Source organism: Tupaia chinensis, unplaced genomic scaffold (assembly GCF_000334495.1).
Source record: "Tupaia chinensis unplaced genomic scaffold, TupChi_1.0 Scaffold000502_1, whole genome shotgun sequence".
NCBI classification, from domain to species: Eukaryota; Metazoa; Chordata; class Mammalia; order Scandentia; family Tupaiidae; genus Tupaia; species Tupaia belangeri.
Window position 1 is genome coordinate 836,941 of NW_006160014.1, and position 24,416 is coordinate 861,356.

Below are 24,416 nucleotides of genomic sequence, written 5' to 3' on the forward strand. Positions count from 1 at the left end.
TCGGAGCTCCGATTGGCCGGCTACAACAGAGCGGCAGGACCTGCAAGCCGCTCACTGCGCAGGCGCGAGTGTTTTCCGCGCCAGCCCGCAGGCCCCACCCCCTGCCTTTTCCACTTCAGCTCGGAGGGGTACAGAACTGTCGTGCGTATGTCTTCTATGCCGTCCTTGCTTTCCGGCTGCTGTTTCTCCACGGCGCTCTCCCTCCCCCTCCCTTCTCTCCTTGGCGGCTCACTTTGCGGCAGTACCGACAGCCCCACCCCCTTTCTCTGCGGAATCACCATGGCGGCTGGGGTAAGTTTGCCGGCTCTGGTGATCCGGGTCGCCCCATCCACCGCCATCCTCTGCCAGAGTGGGGCCAGTAGTCGCCATAGGAGTTCTGGAACTGAGTAATGAACTGATCCAGGATCTACACACTTCACTGTTAGACAGCAGGGCTCCTAGGGCCTGGAAGAGAACTGAAGCTGGGGTTCTCGGAGGCCAGAGGTGGAAGGGTCTGGGCTAGAGGAGAAAAGAGATACCGCATCCAAGCGGTTTGGAGCCTGAAACGGGGGTGCCCGGCTTTATCGCCGTTTTGAGATGTGGAGTCTGAACAAGTGGACGGAACTTGTGCGACCGTTTTGTGTGGCAACGGGAGCAGGGTGAAGAGGAGGGTCTTTGTGGGCAGGTACGGGTTGCATGGTTCAAGATCCTCTCTTGAGGAGTTGTGGGAGCGACAGGAATCTCCCGTGAAATCAGATCAGTTGGACTCCTCTGGCCAGGTTAATAGAGAAGGCAACAGCAGGGAACCCGTTGTGGGACAGGAGCAGAGGGACGGGTATGTGCAAGGAAAAAAAGGCTTTTAGGGAGCGGAGTTGATTTAGGAAGAGGGCATGCCATTGGGTAACTCTTTGGCTGTTCCGAGGGAACTTGTCAACCTCTTGGTCGGTGCATGTGCGCTTTGGCGACATGGGTGATGGTTTTGAAGCGTCGAGCAGCTTGGCAGTAGAGTAGGCAGGCGCTTGGTAACCATCAATGAATGAAGCAAGGGCTCTGGGAAGGGGGAGTGTGTGTGTGCAGGCAGATGGAGTCTGATGGAGCTAGTAGCCTGGATTTCTTGAAGATATTTTGAGGGGAAGAGAAGAATGCTTCTGGACATGTCCTTAGGGAAGGTCAGATCTGTCAACAAGCTTTATTTAGCAGTTGATGTGCAGTTCTGTTTCTGGTATTTCAAGGACTCTTATTACATATGATTGGTACTAAAGAACTTGGTTCAACAGAGGGAGTAAAAGAATGCACTGAACATGGGGATTATTTAGGAAAGTCATGCAGGAGTAGCGGTTAGGACTGGAACCCTTGTACTCATATTAATTTTTTCCTTCCTTTTCTCACATAGACCCTGTACACATACCCTGAAAACTGGAGGGCCTTCAAGGCCCTCATCGCTGCTCAGTACAGTGGGGCTCAGGTCCGCGTGCTTTCCGCACCACCCCACTTCCACTTTGGCCAAACCAACCGCACCCCCGAATTTCTTCGCAAGTTTCCTGCGGGCAAGGTGAGTAGGGAAGTAGAGAGACCAGTAGAGTCTAGAGAACCTAAGGATTCCATTGTTCTGGAAATGGCCTCCATCTTTAAAAGGACCTTCCTGGTTTATTTTCTTTCTTTCATATTTCAGTAATTTTAAGAAAATGTAAATTGAGTTAGTTGTTAAAAATAATACATATCCAGTGACTTATATATTGAGTTGTTAAAAATAATACATATCCAGTGACTTCATAAAATTTACAGGCTTATTTTTTGGGGGAAGGAGAATGAGTTTCAAGCAGGTGTTTTCAGTATAAATATGTCAGGTGTCTTGTTACGAGTATTGTTACCCCAGGGGGTTTACAGAGATAGGTAAAAAACCATGTTAAATATAGAGAACGTCACATGTTGGGGGGTGTCACACCCTGATTTTCAGTGGTATAGACGTAGATGTAATATTTGGCTTCTGGCCATCTGCATATTTGATTGAGGGATTTTATACAAATACAATATCCACATCTTTGGAGTTACTTAGTTCAGATATTGTGATAGCAGAGGATACCAACTTATTAAAGTATTTCTGGTTCTTGAGTTTTAGTATCAAGAATTTGATAACAGGGAACCAGCAGTTAGCGTAATGGCTATGTCGCTGGACTCCCACGTAGTCAACCGTGGTTCGTGTCCCGGACCCGGTGGCTTAAAACTCACGCCGGGCGCGTGTGCGTGCGTACCCAGGATCCTGAGAGGAGAATGGAGAAGGGATTGCGGCGTGACCATCCCCCTTGGGGGGTGATTTCTCGCTTTATGTCTCTATGTCTGTCTCTGTCTGGCAAGTGCACGTGCACTATAGCGAAAACCTCTCCAAAAAAAAAGAAAAAAGAAAAAGAATTTGATAACAAAGGTTATCAGCCTTATGTAAACATTTTTATTCAAAACCATTGAATCCCTGGGTTTGGCTACTGTGCAATCTCTGTGTGTTTTACTTTTATCTTTTTGCTATTTTGTCCCTAGGTCCCAGCATTTGAGGGTGATGATGGATTCTGTGTGTTTGAGAGCAATGCCATTGCCTACTATGGTAATTTGCATGGATATGTGTGAATGGGAGGGTCTGGAGGTGAGGGATGTAGGAGAGGATGAAGGTGAGCTGGAGTGGACAATCAATTCTTCTTGATTGGTGTTGGCATGACCCCAGAGTTCTGACCTTTGTGTTGTGCCTCTGCAGTGAGCAATGAGGAGCTGCGAGGAAGTACTCCAGAGGCAGCAGCCCAGGTGGTGCAGTGGGTGAGCTTTGCTGATGGTGACATAGTGCCCCCAGCCAGTACCTGGGTGTTCCCCACCTTGGGCATCATGCACCATAACAAACAGGTGAGCCTTGGAACTTGGGGACTAGCTAGGGGGCAGGAATGGCATCAGCTCTTAAGTTTTGGGGAGTAAGAAATAGGTTGAAAAAAGGCAAGACTATGGGCAATGGGAAGACATAATCTTTGGGATGTAAGTTTGGTGTTCTAGGAGGTTGATGATTTCTGGGTTCTCTGCCAGACCCCGTGGAGGAGGTTTCTGCCATAAATGATCAGAGGAGAGGTTTTTGTTAAAAAGAGGTTTTACCAAATGGTGTAGGGGAGTGGTTAGACCAGACCTCTAAGTTTCCTTCTAAAATCCAAAGGTAAAAGATTATATCAGTGCAGGGACCAGTAGTTGGTGTAATGGCTATATCGCTGGACTCCCATGTAGTTGACCGCGGTTTGAGTCCCGGACCCAGTGGCTTAAACTCACGCTGGGCACATGTGCATGCTTGCACAAGATCCCAAGAAGAGAATGGAGGAGAAGGGATTGCTGCGTGGCCATCCCCCTGGGGGGTGATTTCTCACTTTCTATCTCTCTGTCTCTCTCTGTCTGTCTGGTGAGCGCACGCGCCCTATAGCAAAAACTTCTCCAAGAAAAAAAAAAAGGTTACATCAGTGCAGTCAAAAATGAAGCCAGACTGACCATGAAAATATTTAATGTCAAGAGCTTCATCTGTGATTCATTAGGAATGACTCTAGAATTTAACTGAATTGAGAGAGGGTGGGAGTAGCCAGGATTCAGTAAGTGAAATAACTTATTTAGTTCCGTTAGAGGGAAGGAGATTGGTATCCGCTGCTGATTTTGATCATTTTACATTCACAGGCCACAGAGAATGCAAAGGAGGAGGTGAGGCGAATTCTGGGGTTGCTGGATGCTCACTTAAAGACGAGGACTTTCCTGGTGGGCGAACGAGTGACACTGGCTGACATCACAGTTGTCTGCACCCTTTTGTGGCTCTATAAACAGGTAGAGTTTATAATTAATCTGTTTGGCAGGATTACACTGAGGGGGGGACTAGTCACAAACCCGCATGTCTTCCCCATTCCTCCTCTTGGCATCGTGCTGACATCTTGGATGTGCAGAAATCTGTAGGAACCCCAGTTAGAATCCCAGGGCTGACGACCATGAGAAGTTGGATAATACTGTTGTCCTTGGTTCCTATTTGGCAGCTAAGATGTTAGGTTCCCGTATTTCTTGGGAAGCCGGTGCTTAGTTGTGAGGATTGGTAGCATCAAGGTCTTTAGGAAGCAGATCTAGGTCTTGGCTTCATTATTTACTAATGTGTGTGGGGGGGGTATATGTGAGAGAGATCCTTTTCCTCCTCTGATCTATAAAACTAGGGCAGTGATAATCACTATCGTTATTGGGTCTGAAAAGAATGACATTATTGGTTTCCAAACAGCAGCTCTCAGACTGTGATGGTCTAGAATGAAAATGTGATGATAGCGCAGAAAAAGTTCCCTTACTGCATGGTGGACCCTGTGCCAAGGGCCTGCTGAGGATCAGTTTAGTGAGTCTACACCTGTTGTGTGGGTGAGAGGTGTAACCTGCACAAGGACACGTGGCTAGTAAGTAGGCAGTAGAATTTGAGTCCACGTACTGTCTCCATGACAAGATTTTCTACCCCTTTGATCCTGGCAAACTAAAAAAATGACAACAGTGAGTTCTTCGTGAGACTAAGCTTAATTTAGAGGACTGTCCATTAATCTATATGTTTGTGCTTTTCTTTTTGTAATTGCCAAAGGGTGTGTGCACCCACCAAATAGGAGAGAGAAAGCCTCCCGTCCCCATGAGTTTCAAATCCCATTTTCTCTATTTCTCCATCCCATAGGGAGTTTGGCCATGCCTACAAACTGCTTCAAGCCTCTGGGGCTGGGGTAATGTACTGTGATGGAACTTGTGGGATCTAGCTTCTTTTTGACACTGAGCTGGTCTTGGTTGTACTTTTTTTGCTTTTGGAGTTTTTGTTTGTTTGTTTTAACTTTCTGAAGTAGGATGATAGTGTGTTTATGTTGTATAGTCAATATAAGGGGTTTTTTGAGTTTGTTTTTTCTGCCATAGGGCATGTGTGTTCACAGGAGAGAGACAAGGAAAGTGAAAACTCACCCTCTTGGGTGGATGGCCACGCTGCAGTCCCTTCTCCATTCTCTCAGGATTTTGGACATGCATGCAAGTGTGCCACGCATGATTTTCAAGCCACTGGATACAAGGCTCGAACTGCAGCCAGCCACGTGGGAGTCTAGTGCCTTAACCACTGTGCCACCTGCTGGCCCTGCAGTTTCTTTGATTTCTTTATCCTGTTGAGATTTTGGGCACACATGCTTTCACACTTGCCATTTTTCAAGCCACAGGGACCAAGATTTCAACTCCTATCACCCGTGTGGGATCCAGTTCCTTTAACCACTGGGCTACAGGGCTGCTTACCTTCCATTTTTTAGTTTTTATTGATGGGAAAAATTTTTTTTTCTTTTTTTTGGGAGAGGTTTTTGGAGAGGGCTCGTGCACTCTCCAGAAAGGCAGACAGATAGAGAGAAAGCGAGAAATCACCACACACAACCCCCCAGGAGGGATGGCCACTCTGCAGTCCCTTCTTCTCCATTCTCCTCTCGGGATCTTGGGCACTCATGCACATGTGCTTGGTGTGAGTTTAAGCCACCAGGTCCGGTACTCAAACCGTGGTCGACCACATGGGAGTCCAGTGACATAGCCATTATGCCAACTGCTGGTCCTGGGAAAAAAAAAGGGTTTTTTTTGGAGAGGTTTTCGCTATAGGGCGCGTGCGCTCACCAGACAGACAGAGACAGACATAGAGACATAAAGCGAGAAATCACCCCCCAAGGGGGATGGTCACGCCGCAATCCCTTCTCCTCCATTCTCCTCTCAGGATCTTGGTCACACATGTACACGCTCCCGGCGTGAGTTTTAAGCCACCGGGTCTGGGATACGAACCGCGGTCGACTACGTGGGAGTCCAGCGACATAGCCATTACGTTAACTGCTGGTTCCCCTGGGAAAAAAATTTTTGAAATGGGATTTTCTGCTATAGGATGTATATGCTTGCCAGATACAGAAAGTGAGAGATGAGACTCCCCCAGGGGAGATGGCCACACCACAGTCTCTTCTCCTTTTTCCTCTTGGGATTTTGGGTGCATGCACGTGCGTATACACACACACACACACACGCACACACGCACAAAAGCACCACCCAGGATGAGTTTCAAGCTGTGTGACTGGGCCTTGAACTGTTAACGACTGTGTGGGAATTTGGCACCTTAATCACTATGCCAGCTGCCGGCCCTGATAGATGAAATTTAAAAAATTATTAACAATGGAAGCCAGTAATTGGCATGGTGCTTTTAAGGTGCTGGACTCCTGTGTGGCCGACCATGTTTGAGTCCTGGACCTGACAGCTTGTTTTCTCACTTTCCCTCACTCTCTCTGGTGAGCACATGTGCTCTATAGCAAATTTTGGGGTGGTGGGACATGAAATTAAATAATTCTAAAAATATTGTAAAGAGTAGGGAACCAGCAATTAGCATAATGGCTATGTCGCTGGACTCCCACGTAGTCAACCACGGTTCGCGTCCTGGACCCGGTGGCTTAAAACTCACGTCGGGTGCGTGTGCGTGCGTGCCCAAGATCATGAGAGGAGAATGGAGGAGAAGGGATTGCGGCGTGACCATCCCCCCTGGGGGGTGATTTCTCGCTTTCTGTCTCTCAGTCTCTCTCTGTCTGTCTGGCGAGCGTACACGCCCTATAGTAAAAATCTCTCCAAAAAAAAATTGTAAAGAGTAGACACGAAATGGTTTTGTAAAAGGATAAGACAAAAGTATTCTTGTCAAGTAGAGTCACAGTAAGTGGAGGATAAACCCACACATCCATTCAATTGGACTGGACTGCAAAGAGATTAAAAAAACAAATGGTAGCTTGTCCTTCAGGGAAAACATAGGGAGGATAAACGTTACTGTTCTATGGAGTTTGAGGGGAAGATGAAGGCTGAGGTTCTGATGGAGAAAGAAGGCGTGTGCTCTCTCTTCTTGTAACTCTTAAGAATCTTTCCTTACACTGTCTCTGTTTCCACTCTTATATCCTGGCAGGTTTTGGAGCCTTCTTTCCGCCAGGCCTTTCCCAATACCAACCGCTGGTTCCTCACCTGCATTAACCAGCCCCAGTTCCGAGCCGTCTTGGGGGAGGTGAAACTGTGTGAGAAGATGGCCCAGTTTGACGGTAAGTCTGAGGAGACAAACATGTGACCAGTGTCAGGGTCTGGTTGGCTCCATGTCAACCCTTTGTCTAGCTAGCTTTTGGTTTATGTAGATCCCCAAAAAGCCATAGGGTATTATGTAATAATGTTTTGTATACACTTGTGCTCTCCTTTGCTTTAATATGTAGAGTTGTGCTGTAACTTTCACTTGCTCTTTAGGGTTGTGTCCTTGCTCGTGGGTATACACACAGCGAAGTGATGGGTGACAGTCTAGGTAGGGCCTAGGTTCTTTGTTATTTCATCCATCATTTCCTCTGTTAGCCTGTCTGCTGTCTGGTTTTGAGGGGTTATGGAAAGAGGCAGGACATTCACTTTCCTCACTTCCTTTGCACCAGCTAAGAAGTTCGCAGAGAGCCAGCCTAAAAAAGATACCCCACGGAAAGAGAAGGGTTCACGGGAAGAGAAGCAGAAGCCCCAGGCCGAGCGGAAAGAGGACAAAAAGGCTGCTGCCCCTGCTCCTGAGGAGGAGATGGATGAATGTGAGCAGGCACTGGCTGCGGAGCCCAAGGCCAAGGACCCCTTTGCTCATCTACCCAAGAGGTAAGAATCTTGAAAGATGTGGGGGTGTGGGTCTGAGAAGGCCTGGTCTTACCTGTGTATCTCCTCACACACAGCTGGTCCCAGAAATTTAGGTTGTCCCAAAAATTTGAAAGGTATAGTTTAAGAGCAAAAAGCAACTTTCTGAGCTTATCATCAAGGATTAGAGAAATTTTGAAAGTGGAAAGCCAATTCCAAATGCATCCAACATTCAGGAAGATTGGAACCCCCTTTCTAGCAAAGAAAGTGGCAGGGGCAAGAAATTGGTATGGAGGTGAATTGACCTTGAGTGTGCTCATGCATTTGAGATTGTGGAACTGACACGGGTACGGGGAGGAAGACGGCACCAGAGCCTCATGTCAGCTTTGCCGGACTTTGTGCAAAGGTGGTGGACACCGAAGCAGAACCATTTTTTTTTTTTTTCTGTTTTGATGAATCAAACTGCAGAGATTACTGGCTAAGAGGAAGGATGCTGATAATGACCACATCGTGTTGCACCTAGTTATTGTTTCCAAGATTGGAGGAGTTGAAAACTCCCTCCCCAAGGAGGAGGAAGATGGGTGGGGTGGTTGGTTGTATCCTCTTAGTAAATGTAGAGGTCCTTGGAAGAAAGAATATAGCAGAAAGGAGATTTTTTTGGTGTGGGAAAAAATGGGACACCCAGAGCTTGCTCAGCTGTACGCTTGAGTCACTGCTCCACTTCATTTTACTGGGAATTCAAGGAACAGAAGTATGTGTTCTGTGGTCCTTTTCCTTTTTTTTTTTTTTTTTTTAAGATTTTGCTATAGGGGGACCAGCAGTTAGCATAATGGTTATGTCGTTGGACTCCCATGTAGTCAACCGTGGTTCATGTCCTGGACTCGGTGGCTTAAACTCGTGCCAGGTGCGCCTGCCCAAGATCCCGAGAGGAGCGAGGAGCATGGAGGAGAAGGGATTACAGCCTGGCCATTCCCCCTGGGGGGTGATTTCTCTCTTTCTGTCTCTCTGTCTCTTTCTGGCGAGCGCACGCCAGCAAAACCCTATAGCAAAAAACCTCTCCAAAAAAAAGATTTTGCTATAGGGCATGTGTGTTCACTGAGAAGACAGCCAGAGAGAGGGAAAGTGAGAAACCTCCCCCTGGGGAGATGGCTATGCCACATTCCCTTTTCCATTCTCCTTGAGATTTTGGGTGTGGATGCAAACATACCTGGGATGTTACTCAAGCAGCCTGGTCTGGATTCAAACTGGAGTGAGGTCTGTGGGATTCAGCACCTTAACCACTATGCCACCTACTGGCCCCTGTAATTCCTTTTTTTCCTACATTTTACTTACCCACTCAATATTGTCATTGCCAAAGCCATCCATCCTTTTTTTTTTTTTTTAATTTGCTATAGGGTAAGTGTACTTTCAATGGAGTAGGAGGAGTAGGGAAAGCAAGTAAGCACCCAGCTGTATATAGGGCCATGCTGCAATCCTTGTTCTCTCTTGGGGTTTTGGGTGCATGCGCACACGTGTACACACACGGTGCATTTTTTAAGCTGTTGAATCTGGGACTCAAACTGTGCAGTCAGCCATGTGAGAATCCAGCTGCCTGGCTGGATCCTTAACCATCATGCCGCTGGCTGGCCTGCCATCTATTCTGGAAAAAAGGATACATGATAATGAATAATAAAGTTTGAACAGTCAGATGAAAAACCCGTTCTCTGCATTTGGGTGGTTGAGGTATGTGATGTGCCCCCGCCCCCCCCAATTTTCTTTAGGGCATGTGAGCTCACCAGAGAGAAAGTGGGAGAAAGTGAAAAATCACCTCCTAGAAGGGATGGCGTTGCCACAGTCCATTTTCATCTCGGAATTTTGGGCACACACACACACAACCCCAGCATGAGTTCAAGGATTCTGGATTTAAACTTTATTGTCATCCATGTGGGATTCAGTTACCTTAATCTCCATACCACCTGCTGGTCCTAGGTTGAGGTTTTAAAGTTCTTCGGATCAGGTGTCTGGTGAGCATTTGGAAAGGAACTTGGATCCAAGCATTAATGACCAGATTCTGTTTTATTACAGTGTAAGCTCGGATAGGCTGCACCACTTCATCTGCAAATAGAAAAGGAAAAGATAACAGTCTAGCTGATGGCTTTGTTATGAGGATTGAGTGAATAATGTGATACTCATTGGGGCAATGTTTATGCTAATGAATAATTGAGCTAACTGAACATTTGGTGTAACATTCAGGTCTTCATATATTTATGGCACAATCATGCAGTAGGTTATTTAGCTATTAAAATATTTTCAAAGAGGTCCAACCTGAAGGTGCAGTTTGTAGGCTGAAAGCCACATGGCCAACTGCTGATTCTGATCCTGTCTGGCTTGAGACTGCCAGATGTGTGTACATATGGGTGCCCAGGATCCTGATGAGCTGGGGAGCCAGGGATAAGGAATTGCAGCATGATGAGACCTTGTGAAAGGGACTTCTCTCTTTCTCTCTCTTTTTCAGGTGTGCACATACATGCTGTAATCATCAACAAAATAAACATTTGCAAGGAATTTTTTTTTTTTTTTTTTAATCATCAGAGGGCATGTGTGCTTGCCAGAGAGAGAGAGAAAGAGAAAACACCTCCCAATGGGATGTGGTCTTTCCTTGATTAGTTTTTCTCCTTCCACTCAGGATTTTGGGCATGCATGAACATATACCTGTTTGTTTGTTTTTTGGAGAGGTTTTTTGCTATAGGGCGTGTGCGCTCGCCAGACAGAGAGGGACATAGAGACGGCGAGAAATCACCCCCCAGGGGGGATGGTCATGGCGCAATCCCTTCTCCATTCTCCTCTCGGGATCTTGGGCACACACGCACACGCGCCTGGCGTGAGTTTTAAGCCACTGGGTCCGGGACGCGAACCACGGTTGACTATGTGGGAGTTCAGCGACATAGCCATTATGCTAACTGCTGGTTCCCGGATCCAGCTGTCTTCATTGCCACACTACCAACTGGCCTCCTAAGAATTACTAGTATCAACAAAATAAGGCACAAAATTGCTATTTTATGGCTACGGTTTTGAAAAAATCAAAAATTGGAGGGAAATACATTAAATACTAGTAAGTTGAAAAAATACTAGTAAGTTACCCTGTTTACTGGCATTATAGGTGCTTTTCTTTCGTCAGCCTATGCTTTTATAATTGGAAAGAAAGGAAATAGAACTCTTCCACGGGGACAAGTAACTTCACCTGTGTTGATGCTGGTATGCTTTGCTCCTTGCACTAGTTCACTTCAGAGATAACCTGAGGGACCAACAGGTGGCACGGTAGTCAAGGCCGGACTCACACATGGCCTACTGCAGTTTGTGTCCTAGACCTAGTAGCTTGCTTTGTCACTTTCTCTCTTTCTCTGGTGAGTGTGCATACCCTGTAGCAAATTAAAAAAAAAATGAATAAGTAAAAATATATAAAATAGCAGCAGGTGGCGTGGTGATTGAGATGCTGGATTCTCACATGTCTGACCATAGTTTGAGTCCTGGACCTGGCGGCTTGCTTTCTCACTCTCCCTTTCTCTGGTCAAGATTGAAGAATAATGATAATAAATACAATTTTAAAAAATTTCTTTAAAAAACAAATTCTTTTACAAGAGTTATTTTATTTTTAATTTGACCAGAGAGGGTCAGAGCAAAAGAGTAAGCGAGAGAGAGAAGAGAGAAAGTAAGAAAACAAGCTGCCAGGTCCAAGACTTGAACTGCAGTCGGCCATGTGGGAGTCCAGCTCCCTTAACCATCACACCACCTGCTGGCCCCAGTTGTTTTATTTATATATAGAGATTTTTTTCTATAGGGTGCTTGCACTCACTGGAGAGACATACACAGAAAGTGAGAAATCATTTCCGGGGGGGGGGGGGCGATGGCCACGCCACAGTCCCTTCTTCGGATTTTGGGTACTCACCTGCACCTGTACTGGAACCATGGCCTACTACATAGGAGTCCAGTGATATAACTACTATGCCATCCGCTGGTCCTAATAAATATTTACAAACAAACAAAACAAGAGGCTTACTAGTGGCATGATGCTTAAGGGTTCTGGAAGGCCTAAAGGGCATGAGTTTAAGATTTGAGTGGATGGGGACCAGCAGGTGGCGTGGTGGTTAAGGTGCTGGATACTCCCACATGCCAGACCATGGTAGCTTGCGTTCCCACTTTCCTTCTGTTCTTTCTCTGGTCAAATTAAATGAATGAATATATGGAAATGAATAAATAATTCTTTAAAATAAAAAAAGATTTGAGTGGAGGCCCTTTGAACACACTCGCTGCATACATTCCCCTTACTGCTCCGTAATCTGAAGAGGCCTGTATGGCGAGGGGTAAGAGACGGGTGAGTCAGTAGCTGAATGTAGCTCATGGAAAAATGCCCAGGGAGAGCTGGACCATGAAAAAATTAGAGTCCTCACTCCCTCTCCACCTGGGGGCAGCAGTTAACCATGGCTTTCCTGGGGCAGGTCTCACTGTGCTCCCTGAGTCCCACCTACCATGTTCCTAGCAAACTTTACACAGGGGAGCAGCCTAGGCCCCTGTTCAGACCCCGTTAGCTCTCTTCCTTCCTAAGGTTATACACACCTGCCAGCACAGTGACCGCTTCTTTAAACAGGTCAATTTTCGGTGGAAACATTGTTAGCGTTTCTCAGCCTGGCATCCCTTTGTTATCCCTGTGGGACCTTCTTACTGATCACCTTATGTTTTTCTTCTTCCTTTCAGTACCTTTGTGTTGGATGAATTTAAGCGCAAGTACTCCAATGAGGACACATCCTCTGTGGCGCTGCCATATTTCTGGGAGCACTTTGATAAGGATGGCTGGTCCCTGTGGTATTCCGAGTACCGTTTCCCTGAAGAGCTCACCCAGACTTTCATGAGTTGCAACCTTATCACTGGTGAGAAGAGGACGGGCTTGGGACGAGAAAGGAGAACCAGGATAGTGGGAATGAGATTTCAAAGACTGAGTGTTCCCTCTTGCCTCTTCAGGAATGTTCCAGAGACTGGACAAGCTGAGGAAGAATGCCTTTGCCAGTGTCATTCTCTTTGGAACCAACAATAGCAGTTCCATTTCTGGAGTTTGGGTCTTTCGAGGCCAAGAGCTTGCCTTTCCGGTAAGGAAGGTGCAGGGGGAATCTGTTTAGGGTGGGGCAAGGATATAGGAAGCTCAAGGGTTTGTGCCTGGGCCAGTGGGCATTCAGGAGAGCTCAGGAATGTATATGGGAAGGAGTTAGTAGCATTTGCTGCAGTCTTGGGATCTGGTGTCAAGTGACACAGGTATGGGACCGCGTCCAGTAATCTGACCACATGCTTCTTTGCTGCCTTTGTATCTCTAGCTGAGTCCAGATTGGCAGGTGGACTATGAGTCATACACATGGCGGAAACTGGACCCTAGCAGCGAGGAAACCCAGACGCTGGTTCGAGAGTACTTTTCCTGGGAGGGGGCCTTCCAGCATGTCGGCAAAGCCTTCAATCAGGGCAAGATCTTCAAGTGAACGGCTCGCCATCACCTAGCTGCCTGCACCTGCCCTTCAGGGAGAATGGGGGTCATTAAAGGAAACTGAACATTGAATCCTTTCCTGTCTTGCTTCCTTTGTGAGTGATGGCTTTCTTCAGAAGGGAGTAGATAATGTTGAAGCAGGGTGTTTATGACTGTAGTACCTTGATTTGTAGGAGATCTACAGAAGAGCAGTAGAGCCTGTCCTCAGTTTTGTTGTTTCTGGCTTTTGGCCAGAGGTCATGTGTGCTTGCCAGAGGGAGCAGGAGAACACACCCTCATCAGTGGAGTGTGTTCATGCCACAATCCTTTCATTTCTACACCTCGTTAGGATTTTGGATGTGTACACACAAGTGCCCAGTATGTTTTTCAAACCACCTGGACTGAGATTTGAACCACAGCATTGGCTGTATGGGATCTGGCTCCCTTAACCACTAGGCCTTGGGGCTGACCCCTTGGTTTGGGTTATTGCTCTGCTTCCTATGGTGATGACTTTTTTTTTCTTTTTTGGGGGGAGAGGTTTTTGCTATAGGATGCGTGTGCTTGCCAGAAAGAGAGAGAAAATGAGAAATCACCCCCCAGGGGGGATGGCCACGCCAAAATCCCTTCTCCATTCTCCTCTCAGGATCTTAGGCATGCACACATACGTGCCCTGCGTGAGTTTAAGCCAGCGGGTCCAGGACTTGAACCACAGTCGGCTACATGAGAGTTCAGCGACATAACCATTATGCTAACTGCACTATTTTCTAGCGGGGAAATTCTGGAAGCAGAGTAGGTGATGACATGGGGTCATGTAATTTCCTAATTGTTAATTTTACTACAAGGTATGTGCACTTGTTGGAGAGAGGAAAAGTGAGATTAACCCTGAGGGGAAATGGCTGTGTCACAATCCCTTCATTCTCCTTGGGATTTTGGACACACACACACACACACACACACACGTCCTGGCATGTTTTTCAAGCTGTCGGGTGCGAGACTTGAACCACACAGTTTATGTGGTATCCAGCTGCTTCATCCTCCATGCTAGCTGCTGACCCATGTAACTTCCTAATTCTTAGGGGCCAAATTTCCAGACCCTTCCTTGCTGAAGGGAATGGATGATGATAGTAATGGTAAGCACTCATTTCCGTAGCTCACAGGGCAGAGGAACATATTTTCCACCACTTCAGTGAGGTAGGCCGTGGCAGTATTGGGTCGTAGTCCAGCTATCTCGAGCATGCAGGAGCACCTGGCTCAGTGCTCTCACACGAGCCACTTGACCCTTACCTTGGCTGTATATCAGCTCGAACAGAGAGGCTTTGGAGATTTCAGTAAACCTGTCTGATCATGCACAGTAAGTGGTAGAAGCGCTTTTGGAAGGGGCCGGCAGGTGGCATAGTGGTTAAGGCACTGGATTGATTCACATGGCTGATCACCTTTGAGTCCCAGACCCCATAGCATGGAACTCTCACTGGTCTGGCCTGGGCAGCAGGTGGTGTGGTAGTTTAGGTGCTGGACTCACACATGGTCAACCACAGTTTTAAGTCCCAGACCTGGTGGCTTGCTTTCTCACTTAGTTTCTCTCTCTGGTTAAAGAAGAATAATGGTAATTTTTAGTTTTTTTGAGAGAGATTTTTGCTATAGGGCACGTGTACTCACCAGAAAGACAGCAAGAAATCACCCCCCAGAGGGAATGGCCACACCACAATCCCTTCTCTTATCCTCCTGGGATATTGGGCACGCATGAACATGTGCCCTGTGTGAGTTTAAGCCACCTGGTCCGGGACTCAAACTGCAGTTGACTACATGAGAGACAAGCCACATAGCCATTACACCAACTGCTGGTCCCAATAAATAATTATTTTTAAAAATGAAAAGGAACTCACACTGGATGCTTGTGTATGTTTTCATATAATCTTGAGAATGGAGAAAATATTGCAGTATGGCCCATTTCCCATGGGGAGTGATTTCTAACTCTGTTTTGCTAATGAGTGCACATGCCCTATAGCAAATAAAATCTGCCTCCCAAAAAAGGCAGGTTTTTTAACCCACTAATTGCCATTGAAGCCTGTTTTTTTTTTTTTTAAGAGAGTTTTTGATGGGGACCAGCAGGTGGCGTGATGGTTAAGGCGCTGGATACTCCCACATGGCCAACCAGGGTTCAAGTCCTGAATCTGGTGGCTTGCTTTCTCACTTCCTTTCTCTCTCACTCTCACCCTCTCTCTCTCTCTGGTCAAATTAAGAAATAAATGAATGAATAAATAAATAAAATACTTATTTAAAATAAAAGTTTTTGATGCAGGTGTGTGCACTTGCCAGAGAGACAAAAAGTGAGAAGTCACCCACCCCCCCCTGGGGGGGGATGGCTGCCTTGCAATCCGTTCTTCATTCTTTTGGAATTTTGGACACACACTCGCATGCACCTGGCGTAAATTTCAAGCTACTGGGTCTGAGACTTGATCCTTGACCCATGTTGGAGTCCAGCAACATTACCATCATGCCATGTACTGGTCCCTGTGTTTTGTTTTGTTTTGTTGGTTAAGGAGAGAGAGTGTGAGGGAAAGTGAGAAATCACCCTTCTGGGGGTTGGCCATGCCACAGTCCCTCGCTTTTTCAGAATTTTGGGCACACATGCACATATGCCCTTTGTGATTTTCAGGCTCTCAGGTCCAGGGTTAGAACCACGGTTGTCCATGTGGAAGGTCCAGTACCTTCACCACCACATCACCTGCTGTCCCCTGAAGACCGTGTTCTGAAAATGCCCTGCTATTTCTAGAATATAGAAGGGTTATAATTGTTATCTAATATCCTCCTCAATCAATGTTTGCTATTTTTTTCTCCTGAGTTTTTTTTGTTTTTGTTTTTGTTTTTGGTATAGGATGCTCGCTATCTCCAGAGAGAACAAAAATCCGTATTTCAGATATTACGGTTCTAGTTGCTTTTCCAAAAATCACTGAAGATCTACCTGTAAACTCAGGTGAAATTGGAAACCTTTGGTCTCTGCTTTAAATTTTTTGTAGGTTTTTTAAAAATTATTTTTTACATTTAATTTTATGTATTTATTCATTCATTTTAATTTGACCAGAGAGAGGGAGAAAGTGAGAAAGCAAGCCACCAGGTTCAAGACTTGAACCATGGTCAGTCATGTGGGAGTGTCCAGCACCTTAACCACCATGCCACCTGCTGGTCCCTTATATAGGGTTTTTTATCCCACCCCTTAGTCCAGGCAGGGAGGGGAAGGTGGTGACCTTCCCAGGTACTGACAAAGGCTGGCAGGTTGGGAGGGGATTGTGCTGGGCTCTTTGACCTGTAGTTCTGAGTGAACAGGCAGACAGGCTAGTGATTTGGAGCCCAGATGGTGGGGATAGGTTGGTTCTTGCTCAGATTTTACTCCCTGACAGCTCTTTTTGAGTTGGATCCAAACTTGATACCTGTTTTGTTCCTGAGTATTCTGGGTTCTACCTAGGGTCTGAAAGTGCTAGGTGCTGGCTCAGGGTGTGCCCTTAGCCTGTTGTTGGACCTGACTGACTCCTCCCAAATTCCCTTTCTTACCACACCTCCTTTGCTTGTGCAATCTTCACTATCTTTGTGGTATCCCCTTAATCTTCGCAGTAGTTGACGATTAAAGCAGGAGAGGCTAAACTGTGCAAGAAGATTTAGGTCTGAGGGAAGGCCCGAGTGAGACCCAAGTGAAAAAGGGCAGGGTTCTGGGCGGGCCACTGCTTAGGTAGCAGCAGGCAAAGCAGCCCACATGGACTAGACGCAGGGACCCCCACCTCCTAGCCTTCCTCTGGGCCTGCAGAAGGAGTGACTCATCTGCACATCCTGTCTTCTGTGCTTCTAGCCCTGGAGGTTTGGTGCAGAGTGAGGGTGGCCAGGTTGCTGGATGAGGCCTGGCCTGCACTTGGGAGAGGGCCAGTACCCACAACCAGGAGGTGGGGAGGTCTGAGGGGAGGGAGTTGTATCCTCAGGAAGGCGAGGCTTTGGCCACTAAAGGGGGGGGGGATGAGAGGCGCTTCCCTGCTGGAGCGGGTATGGAAGAGGTTAACAGTTTCTAGTGGCAGATGGTGGACAGGAAAGAGGGGAAGCACATCTGGAGTTTGTCTGTCCCCGCCCTGCCCTGCGGAGGCCTGAGTCACCACTCAGGACTTGTGCACTCCCGATCCTGGCTGGGCAGCCAATCAGAAGCGCCTACTGTGGATGTCTCTGGTTGTCGGGCAGTTTTCCCTGCGTGCCGGGGAGGCTAGTGCTGCTGAGCACCACCTAGAGCAGACAGCCTGGCTCCCACAGTCCATTGCATGCCACAGAGGCTGGGGGGTTAGGGGCAGAAGGAAAGAGGGCTCTGTGAGTGGATCAGGGCCTGAGGACAGGAGGGTCTTGCAAACAGGTAAAATGTGGAAGGAGGAGGCTGTTTTATCCCCTTGGCAAAATCTGTCTCCACAAAGGGAGGTTGAAAGAAGAGGGTGGAGGCTCAGGGGGTCTAGGCTCAGAGTTTCAGTTTCCTCAGATAAGATTTTTTTTTACAGAGCCTGGAGTGTGAATGGAGACTTGGTTTAGTTTGTAGATAAATCAGTAGATACTGGTCATAAACAGATGTTATTTTAAGTCACTTATTAAAAAGTTGAACGCCTTTGAAGTTCTTCCGAGAAAGACCTAGATTGTCTTTTTTTTTTTTTTTTTTTAATGTCCTGCTTTGAGCTGGCTTTGGACAGCTGCTCTCCCTGGGTGAGACCCATCCCACCAGCTGCCCACATGCCCTGAATGTGCCACTTCCCCTTTTGAAAGGTGGAGGGAGGGTGTAGAATGTTGAAGGGAGAGGAATGAAGACCATGGAGGCTCCACCTCACCATTTCTGAAATGAATGCTGTGGTTTTCATGGCAACCTGCACTCTGCGTCCTGAGAATGCAGAACTTGCCCTCCACACACATCAGATGGGGGGTGCTGATGACTGTAGCTCCCTCAGCAATCCCCCCCAGTGTACCCATCATGCCTTGTAAATTCCCCAGCTTGCCTTAGTCATCTGAATGTTTGGATGTAACTTGGTGTACGCCCCCCCATTTTCTTCCCCTAATTCTGTGGCGCTAAAATATTGGCTCTCCTGAAAGGTTAGAGAAACTGTGCCACCTGCTTGTGTCCATTTGCCCTAATCAGGCTGGCTTGGCTCCCAGATAGGCTGCCGTTTTGCTCCAGTGGAATTACTGGGGTGTCCTAGTGCCTCAGCACCCAAGGGATGGGCAGGGTAGGGTGTTGGGGCAGTTACCGAAAAGCACTTTATTCACCTGAATCTCATAGGAGGGACGGTATCTTGGGTACGTGGTACAGGTTCAGTAGTGAAGACCCCCCCCCCTCCACACACACACACACACTGCCTGGTGACCTCATCTCGGTGTTCTCGGGCTCTTTTCATTTCTGTAGACCCCTCCCGTGTCTTCCTGTCCTCTTTGTTTTCCTGGTTTCCTCAAGATTCCAAGGGAAGCCTGTTGATTCTACCTTTTTTACACAATGGGCAGTGCAGATTAGGGGCTGTGTGGTCAGTCAGGGTTTGGGCTGTTTGCGATAGGATCTCTCTTGGAATGCACCTCTACTTCCAGCTGCCCCCTCCCCTGTGCAGCAGGAGCAGCTGTCATGTGAAGGCCTCTCCGCTGGCTCAGCCCTTTTGCAATCATCCTGCTGGCTCTGCCAGGATGGGGGTGGATAGTGAGGATGATCAGAGCCAAGGGGTAAACAGGGAACATGGCAGGGCAGGGGGAGTTGTTGGAGGGTAAGGAGGGCAACCGTTAAAGGCTGTGAGGCAGGATCGCCAAGGTCAGGTCAGAGGGGAAGAGGCAGCTGAGCAGGTCGAGGAGACAGAATGAATGAGGGCCTTAGGGCATCCCTCACAGGAAGTGGGGGCTGCACCGGGATTGGAAACCTAGGTGGAAGGGACAGTTGGTTATAGCGGGACCCTGGCCAGTCATTCTTAGGGAGATCCGTGTTTCCCTTGACTCACAGGGAAGCCACAGGGTGCTTTCTGGCCAGGCCAGCCCTCCTCCATGTGGGCCCTGAGTCACCAAGTTACCCAGGGTGTTGGCTGCCTTATGGTGGCAGTGCATGTGCCCCGCCTTGCCACACCCTACCCACCCCCTCCTACTCTCAGGACAGGGGTTAGCAAACACACTCCTTTTATCCCAGTCTTCAATGGTAACTCTCTGGCTCTGTGACTCAGACGTACAGAATATACCTCGTGCAGGAATTGCCTGAGCCACCATCTCAAATAACTCCTTTATTTGGCCTATGAGGAACTGGAGCCTAGAGAGGGGAAGTGACTTATCAAGGGCACATCCACGTCTTTCTACAGCTCTTGCAGGCACTGAGTCACTTTTACTCTTGAGATGAGCAGGAGTTTCGCAGCTCCAAAGCTGGGGAGTAAGAATGTGGTCGGCACAGCACATCAGGTTGCGGAGGGGCTGGGAGAGGCTCTTAACTAAAGGCTTGCAGCAGTCCCAGCGGTCTGGAGCTTGGTGGTAAGAAGTGTCAAAGTGGAACAGGTCTCCAGGCGGGCAGCTGCAGCAATCCAAGTTCCAGGGCGGGCAGAGGGCACAGGGTGTAGCAGAGGCGGGACTTCCAGTGACAGGAACCTCAACTATGCAGTGACTCAGGCTCTGGGCAGCCTAGGCCTTTCCTTGCCTGCCCTGCTCAGCCTGATCTCCTTAAACTGGACTTGGGGAAGTGTAAGCAGAGGAGACAGGGAAACCCAGGCTGGTCTCTCTTTTCTCCAGGAAACGGGAAGGGCAGAGGAAGTTGGAGAGATGGAGAGAAAAGTAGATTCCAAAAAGGGGCATGAAGTTGGTGTCACCCCCTTTCTCAGGCCCTCTTTCTCCCTCTCCCTGTTCCCTGCTGGGGAGGGGAGCTGGCTGTAGCCTTTTTGGCTGCTCCGTTCATTCCAGCTCCCTCCCCCAGCTCCTGTTTACAACTCAGCCTGTCCAGTCCTCTGGGTTCTGAGCTCTTCTGTTTCCTCTCTCCCTCCTTCCTTCACAGTCTCATGCATGCAATCGTGTTTCATCACTTCTTTTCCTTAACCTCAGGTCCACCGCTCCTATTACCTTATGTCTGTACAGCATCCCCACACTGTGGCTGCTGGGAGCCCACCAGGACCCGTGGGTCCACCTGCCCTTTTTCCCTGCCTGCAGTCTTCCTTTGCCTTCATTCCGCCCACACTGCACTCTGGAGACAGAGCTCTGTGTCTCTTGTTCTCTAACCAGCTTTGACTTGCTTCTGCCTGGGCCTGAAGATTTCATTAGGTCTGAGTGTAATGGGAAGGCTTCCGGGTATCTTGGCTGTCTGATCTGAGTAATTCAGGAACTCCTTGTTTGCAGTTTGAGGTTTAAATACAGGCTGGGATTAGAACTGAGCTGGGAGAAGGATGATTTTATTTGGCTGCTTTGTATTTTGGGCTTGGAGTTTGAGAATTTCTTAGGAAATAATGTTTGGATTCCAGAATCACCTAGTAGGTTTGCCATTTGGCTGGGGAAGATGAGAGATTTGGAGGTGAGGAAATGAATGGAGAAGAGCCTGTTTGGCAGGCATGCTACTCTGGGTTGGTGTGTGTGTACAGAGTGGAGATGGGGCCCGGGAGACCCCTGATGGCACTAAGAAGGCTTAGCAGTCAAGTCTCTCTCTCAGGATGTCATGCAAAAGGACCCTCATGAGGGGAAAAGCCTGCTTTAAAAGCGACTGCATGCATACTATGCTTACTTTCTAGGACAGGAGTTTAAAAACCAAGATTACCCTTTGAGCAGTTGGCCTCTTTTCTTCTCTGTAACACACTGATTTCAGGAAAGGAGACTATGGTGAGAAGGGGAGGGGAAGGGGAATCCCCTGGCAAGGGCCTGCCCACAGAGCTCCCCTTTGTGGTTACTATAGAAACAGGCATAATAGAACAAAACAGAGGCACAGTTGCCTGGCAACAGAGGAACTCAAGGTTCATCACACAACTCATACATATCAGGGAACCCCCAGGGAGAGAAGCTGGGGTATCCCAGTGATGACGAGTCCTAGAGCTCACTCAGCTTTGCCAGCGAGTCTGGAGGATGAGGCGCACAATGCCTCAGGAGGGTGGTGGGATGCCCTCCAGAAGACAGCACGGCCTTTATTTATTTATTTATTTATTAACTAAAACATTTAACAATTTTATTATTTTCACATTTCACAATACTGATGAAAACTGCACTTTTTCGTCTCACTTCTCTCCTCCAAAACTACTCTTATTTTTAATTTTTTTTTAATAGGAAGGAGGAAAGTCTTCCTTGACATGCTGTTAGAAAACACCCAGAGTCACAGCACCATGATCTCCTGGTGAAGTAGAACAAGTTAATATAAAACTGACATAAAGAAGCCTCCCTCCATGGGAACCAGCAGTTAGCGTAATGGCTATGTCGCTGGACTCCCACGTAGTCGACCGCGGTTCGCGTCCCGGACCCGGTGACTTAAAACTCACACCGGGCGCGTGTGCGTGCGTGCCCAAGATACCGAGAGGAGAATGGAGGAGAAGGGATTGCGGCGTGGCCATCCACCCTGGTAATTTCTTGCTTTCTGTCTCTCAGTCTCTCTCTGTCTGTTGGTGAGTGCACGCGCCCTATAGCAAAAATCTCTCCCAAAAAAAGAAGCCTCCCTCCATCCTTATCTGTCTGGCCGAGTCATTCTTGGCCTAGTGGGCACCATCATGGGCCAGGCAGGAGATCTCATTATCGGGGGCCCAGGCATTGTGGGCATGTGGCCTCCCATGGGTGGCCAGGAGCAGGTAGGTCCTACTGGCATCATCCCAGGAGGAGGAGGGCCCATCATTGGCATCATGGAAGGGCTCCCCATATGGGGTGCTGACATCATGCCAGGGTGAGGAGGACCCAGGAGACTGGGGGGAGGTGGGATCATGGCCCCTGCAGGAGGAGGAGCAGAGAATGGAGCAGGAGGTCTCTGCTCTTGTTGAAAGGCACAGTTGTTTAGTCAGTCAGCTCTGAGCCTGCCCTTCCATCCATTTCTGATAGTAGTCTTTCACATTCTCTTTGTGTTTCCTAGCACTGCAGTGTGTTTTTCTCACGGATGGAGAATCGTGGGCGAGGTATGGATCACAGTAGTCACAATAAAACTTAGGCATGTTGCTCCTCAGGCCGTTGGACTTTCCGCTCTGCTCCGCGCTGCCCGGCTGCACCGCCTTTATTTTGACAAAGGAGTCTGAAACCTTTGAGAAGACAGATTTTCTCTGCAATATTGAGATGGGAGGGCTTACTCTAATTTTAAAAAATGTGTGTGTGTGCACACGTGTGTGTAGCAGGAGAGAAGGTGCTGGTGTAAAGGATCTGGCCGAAAAAATAAAACATACCTGCAAGGAACTCAGAGGACAAGGGAAGGGGGGATCAGAGCCATTTCCTTCTGCGTTGGGTGCTTCTAAGGCAGGGATTTCATCTTGCCAAATTCTCTATCACCTCTACCTACCACCACCAGCACAGGTCCCTGGCCCCGTGCTGGACACACAGTAGATGTTTGTGCAGCTGCCTGAGTACCTACAATAGGGAAAGTGCTGCCTGGGGGCTGAGAGCCAGGGGAAGCTGGGAGAGCTGGGAGGCCATTATGCTGTTGTGAAGAGTAAGGGCTCTGGGGTCAGTGATACGTGGAGTTTGTTTATTCATTCATTTCAATTTAATTGGCCCCACATTCTTGGGGTCAGCAGGTGATATGGTGGTTGAAGCACTGGATTCATACATGGCGAACCATGGTTTGAGTCTTGGACCTGATGCTGGAAATTACGCCGGGTGCATGTGGTGTGTGCCTAAAATTCTGAGAGGAGGGGGGAGGAGAAAGGATTGTGATGTGACCATCTTTCCTGGGGGGGCAATTTCTTACTTTCCCTCTCTCTGTCTTTCTCTGGTGAGTGCACTCACTCATGGCATAAAGTTAAAAAGAAGAAAAAGAAAAAAACATGTTCTTGGCCCAGCTGCTGTGGTACGCAGTAATGTAGGTACCCTGAAGACTGGAAACCACATGAGCCACTGCAGGTTGTAATCCCTGGATCAGCTTGGAAATGCACTGAGTGTGCTTTGGCATCCGGGATCCTGAGGAGCTGGAGGGCTGTGGAGAGGAGATCTCAGTGTGATGAGACCCTAACAAGGGTACTCTCTCTCCCTCTCATGCACATGTGTGTGCTCTCCATCATAAAAAAAAAAAATAAAATAAAACATGCTTTTTTCTTTTTCTTTTTTTTTTGGAGAGGTTTTTGCTATAGGATGCGTGCGCTCGCCAGACAGACAGAGAGAGACAGAGAGACAGAAAGCGAGAAATCACCCCCCAGGAGGGATGGCCACGTCGCAATCCCTTCTCCTCCATTCTCCTCTCAGGATCTTGGGCACGCACGCACACGCGCCCGGCGTGAGTTTAAGCCGCCGGATCCTGGACTCGAACCGCGGTCGACTACATGGGAGTCCAGCGACATAGCCATTACACTAACTGCTGGTCCCAAAACATGTTCTTGAAGGCCAGCAGGTGGCATGGAAGTTAGTGGCTGGATCTCACACAGCTGACTATGGTTCAAGTCCCAGACCTGGCGGCTTGAACATCACACTGGGCACATGTGCATGTGTGCTCAAAATCCTGAGAGGAGAAAAGGAGGAGAAAAGATTGTGACCATCCCAGGTGGCCATGCCGACCTGGGGGGGGGAGGCATTGCTTTCTCATATTTCCTGCCTTTCTCTGTCTCTCATTGGGGAGTGCACCCACCTTAGAGCAAAAACAACCCAAAACACCCCCAAAATAAACAAATGATAAAAAAAAGTTCTGGAGTCATCGCTATGTTCCAGCCTCTGCTCGCAAATCAGTGAATGATAGAAGAGGAAAAAAAAGTCCCTGCCCTCTTGGAGCTGGAATGTTAGCGGAAGCTTTGACTCCTGCTTCTGTGAGCTGTGTGACTTTAGGTAAATCACTAACCTTCTCTGAGACCGTTTCTTCACTGATTGCCTCCCTCTCAGAGCATGTGAAGATTAAATGAGCTAACCAATGCTGCAGAGGCAGACTATCACGTGGCTTTTGGGGATTGAAGGTAGGGGCTACAGTGGTGTGCAGAAAGAGAAGGGTTACCAGATGTTTCTAAAACTGGATTTTCCACTTAGATTACTAAAAACATTTGAAATTATTCCTCACCCCTGGGCTGAGGAGACTGACCTATAAAAACCTCAGCTGGGTTCTAGCTGGCAGGATCATGATCTACTAGGGGCATGGTCATGGTTATACCTGCTTTATACCCTGCTAGCCTGGAATGGGGCAGAAACCGGTCCCCAGAGC

The 24,416-nt window shown here is 48.0% G+C and overlaps 1 protein-coding gene across 1 annotated transcript; it reads left to right on the forward strand.

Annotated features, from left to right (window-relative positions):
- Positions 1-135: 135 nt before the first annotated feature.
- Positions 136-13,205, forward strand: EEF1G (eukaryotic translation elongation factor 1 gamma). The gene is made up of 10 exons (XM_006156587.3): positions 136-291; positions 1,373-1,531; positions 2,512-2,575; positions 2,723-2,865; positions 3,667-3,810; positions 6,941-7,070; positions 7,443-7,647; positions 12,355-12,527; positions 12,619-12,743; positions 12,966-13,205. Exons 1-10 carry the CDS (start codon positions 148-150, stop codon positions 13,122-13,124), a joined length of 1,446 nt encoding a protein of 481 aa, XP_006156649.3. The 5' UTR covers positions 136-147; the 3' UTR covers positions 13,125-13,205.
- The last annotated feature ends 11,211 nt before the right edge of the window (positions 13,206-24,416 follow it).

Coding starts and splice junctions, on each gene's coding strand:
- EEF1G (XM_006156587.3), top strand. CDS start 148: ATGTCTTCTATGCCGTCCTTGCTTTCCGGCTGCTGTTTCTCCACGGCG. Junction 2,866..3,666: donor TCATGCACCATAACAAACAG/GTGAGCCTTGGA, acceptor TTACATTCACAG/GCCACAGAGAATGCAAAGGA. Junction 12,744..12,965: donor GCCAAGAGCTTGCCTTTCCG/GTAAGGAAGGTG, acceptor TTGTATCTCTAG/CTGAGTCCAGATTGGCAGGT.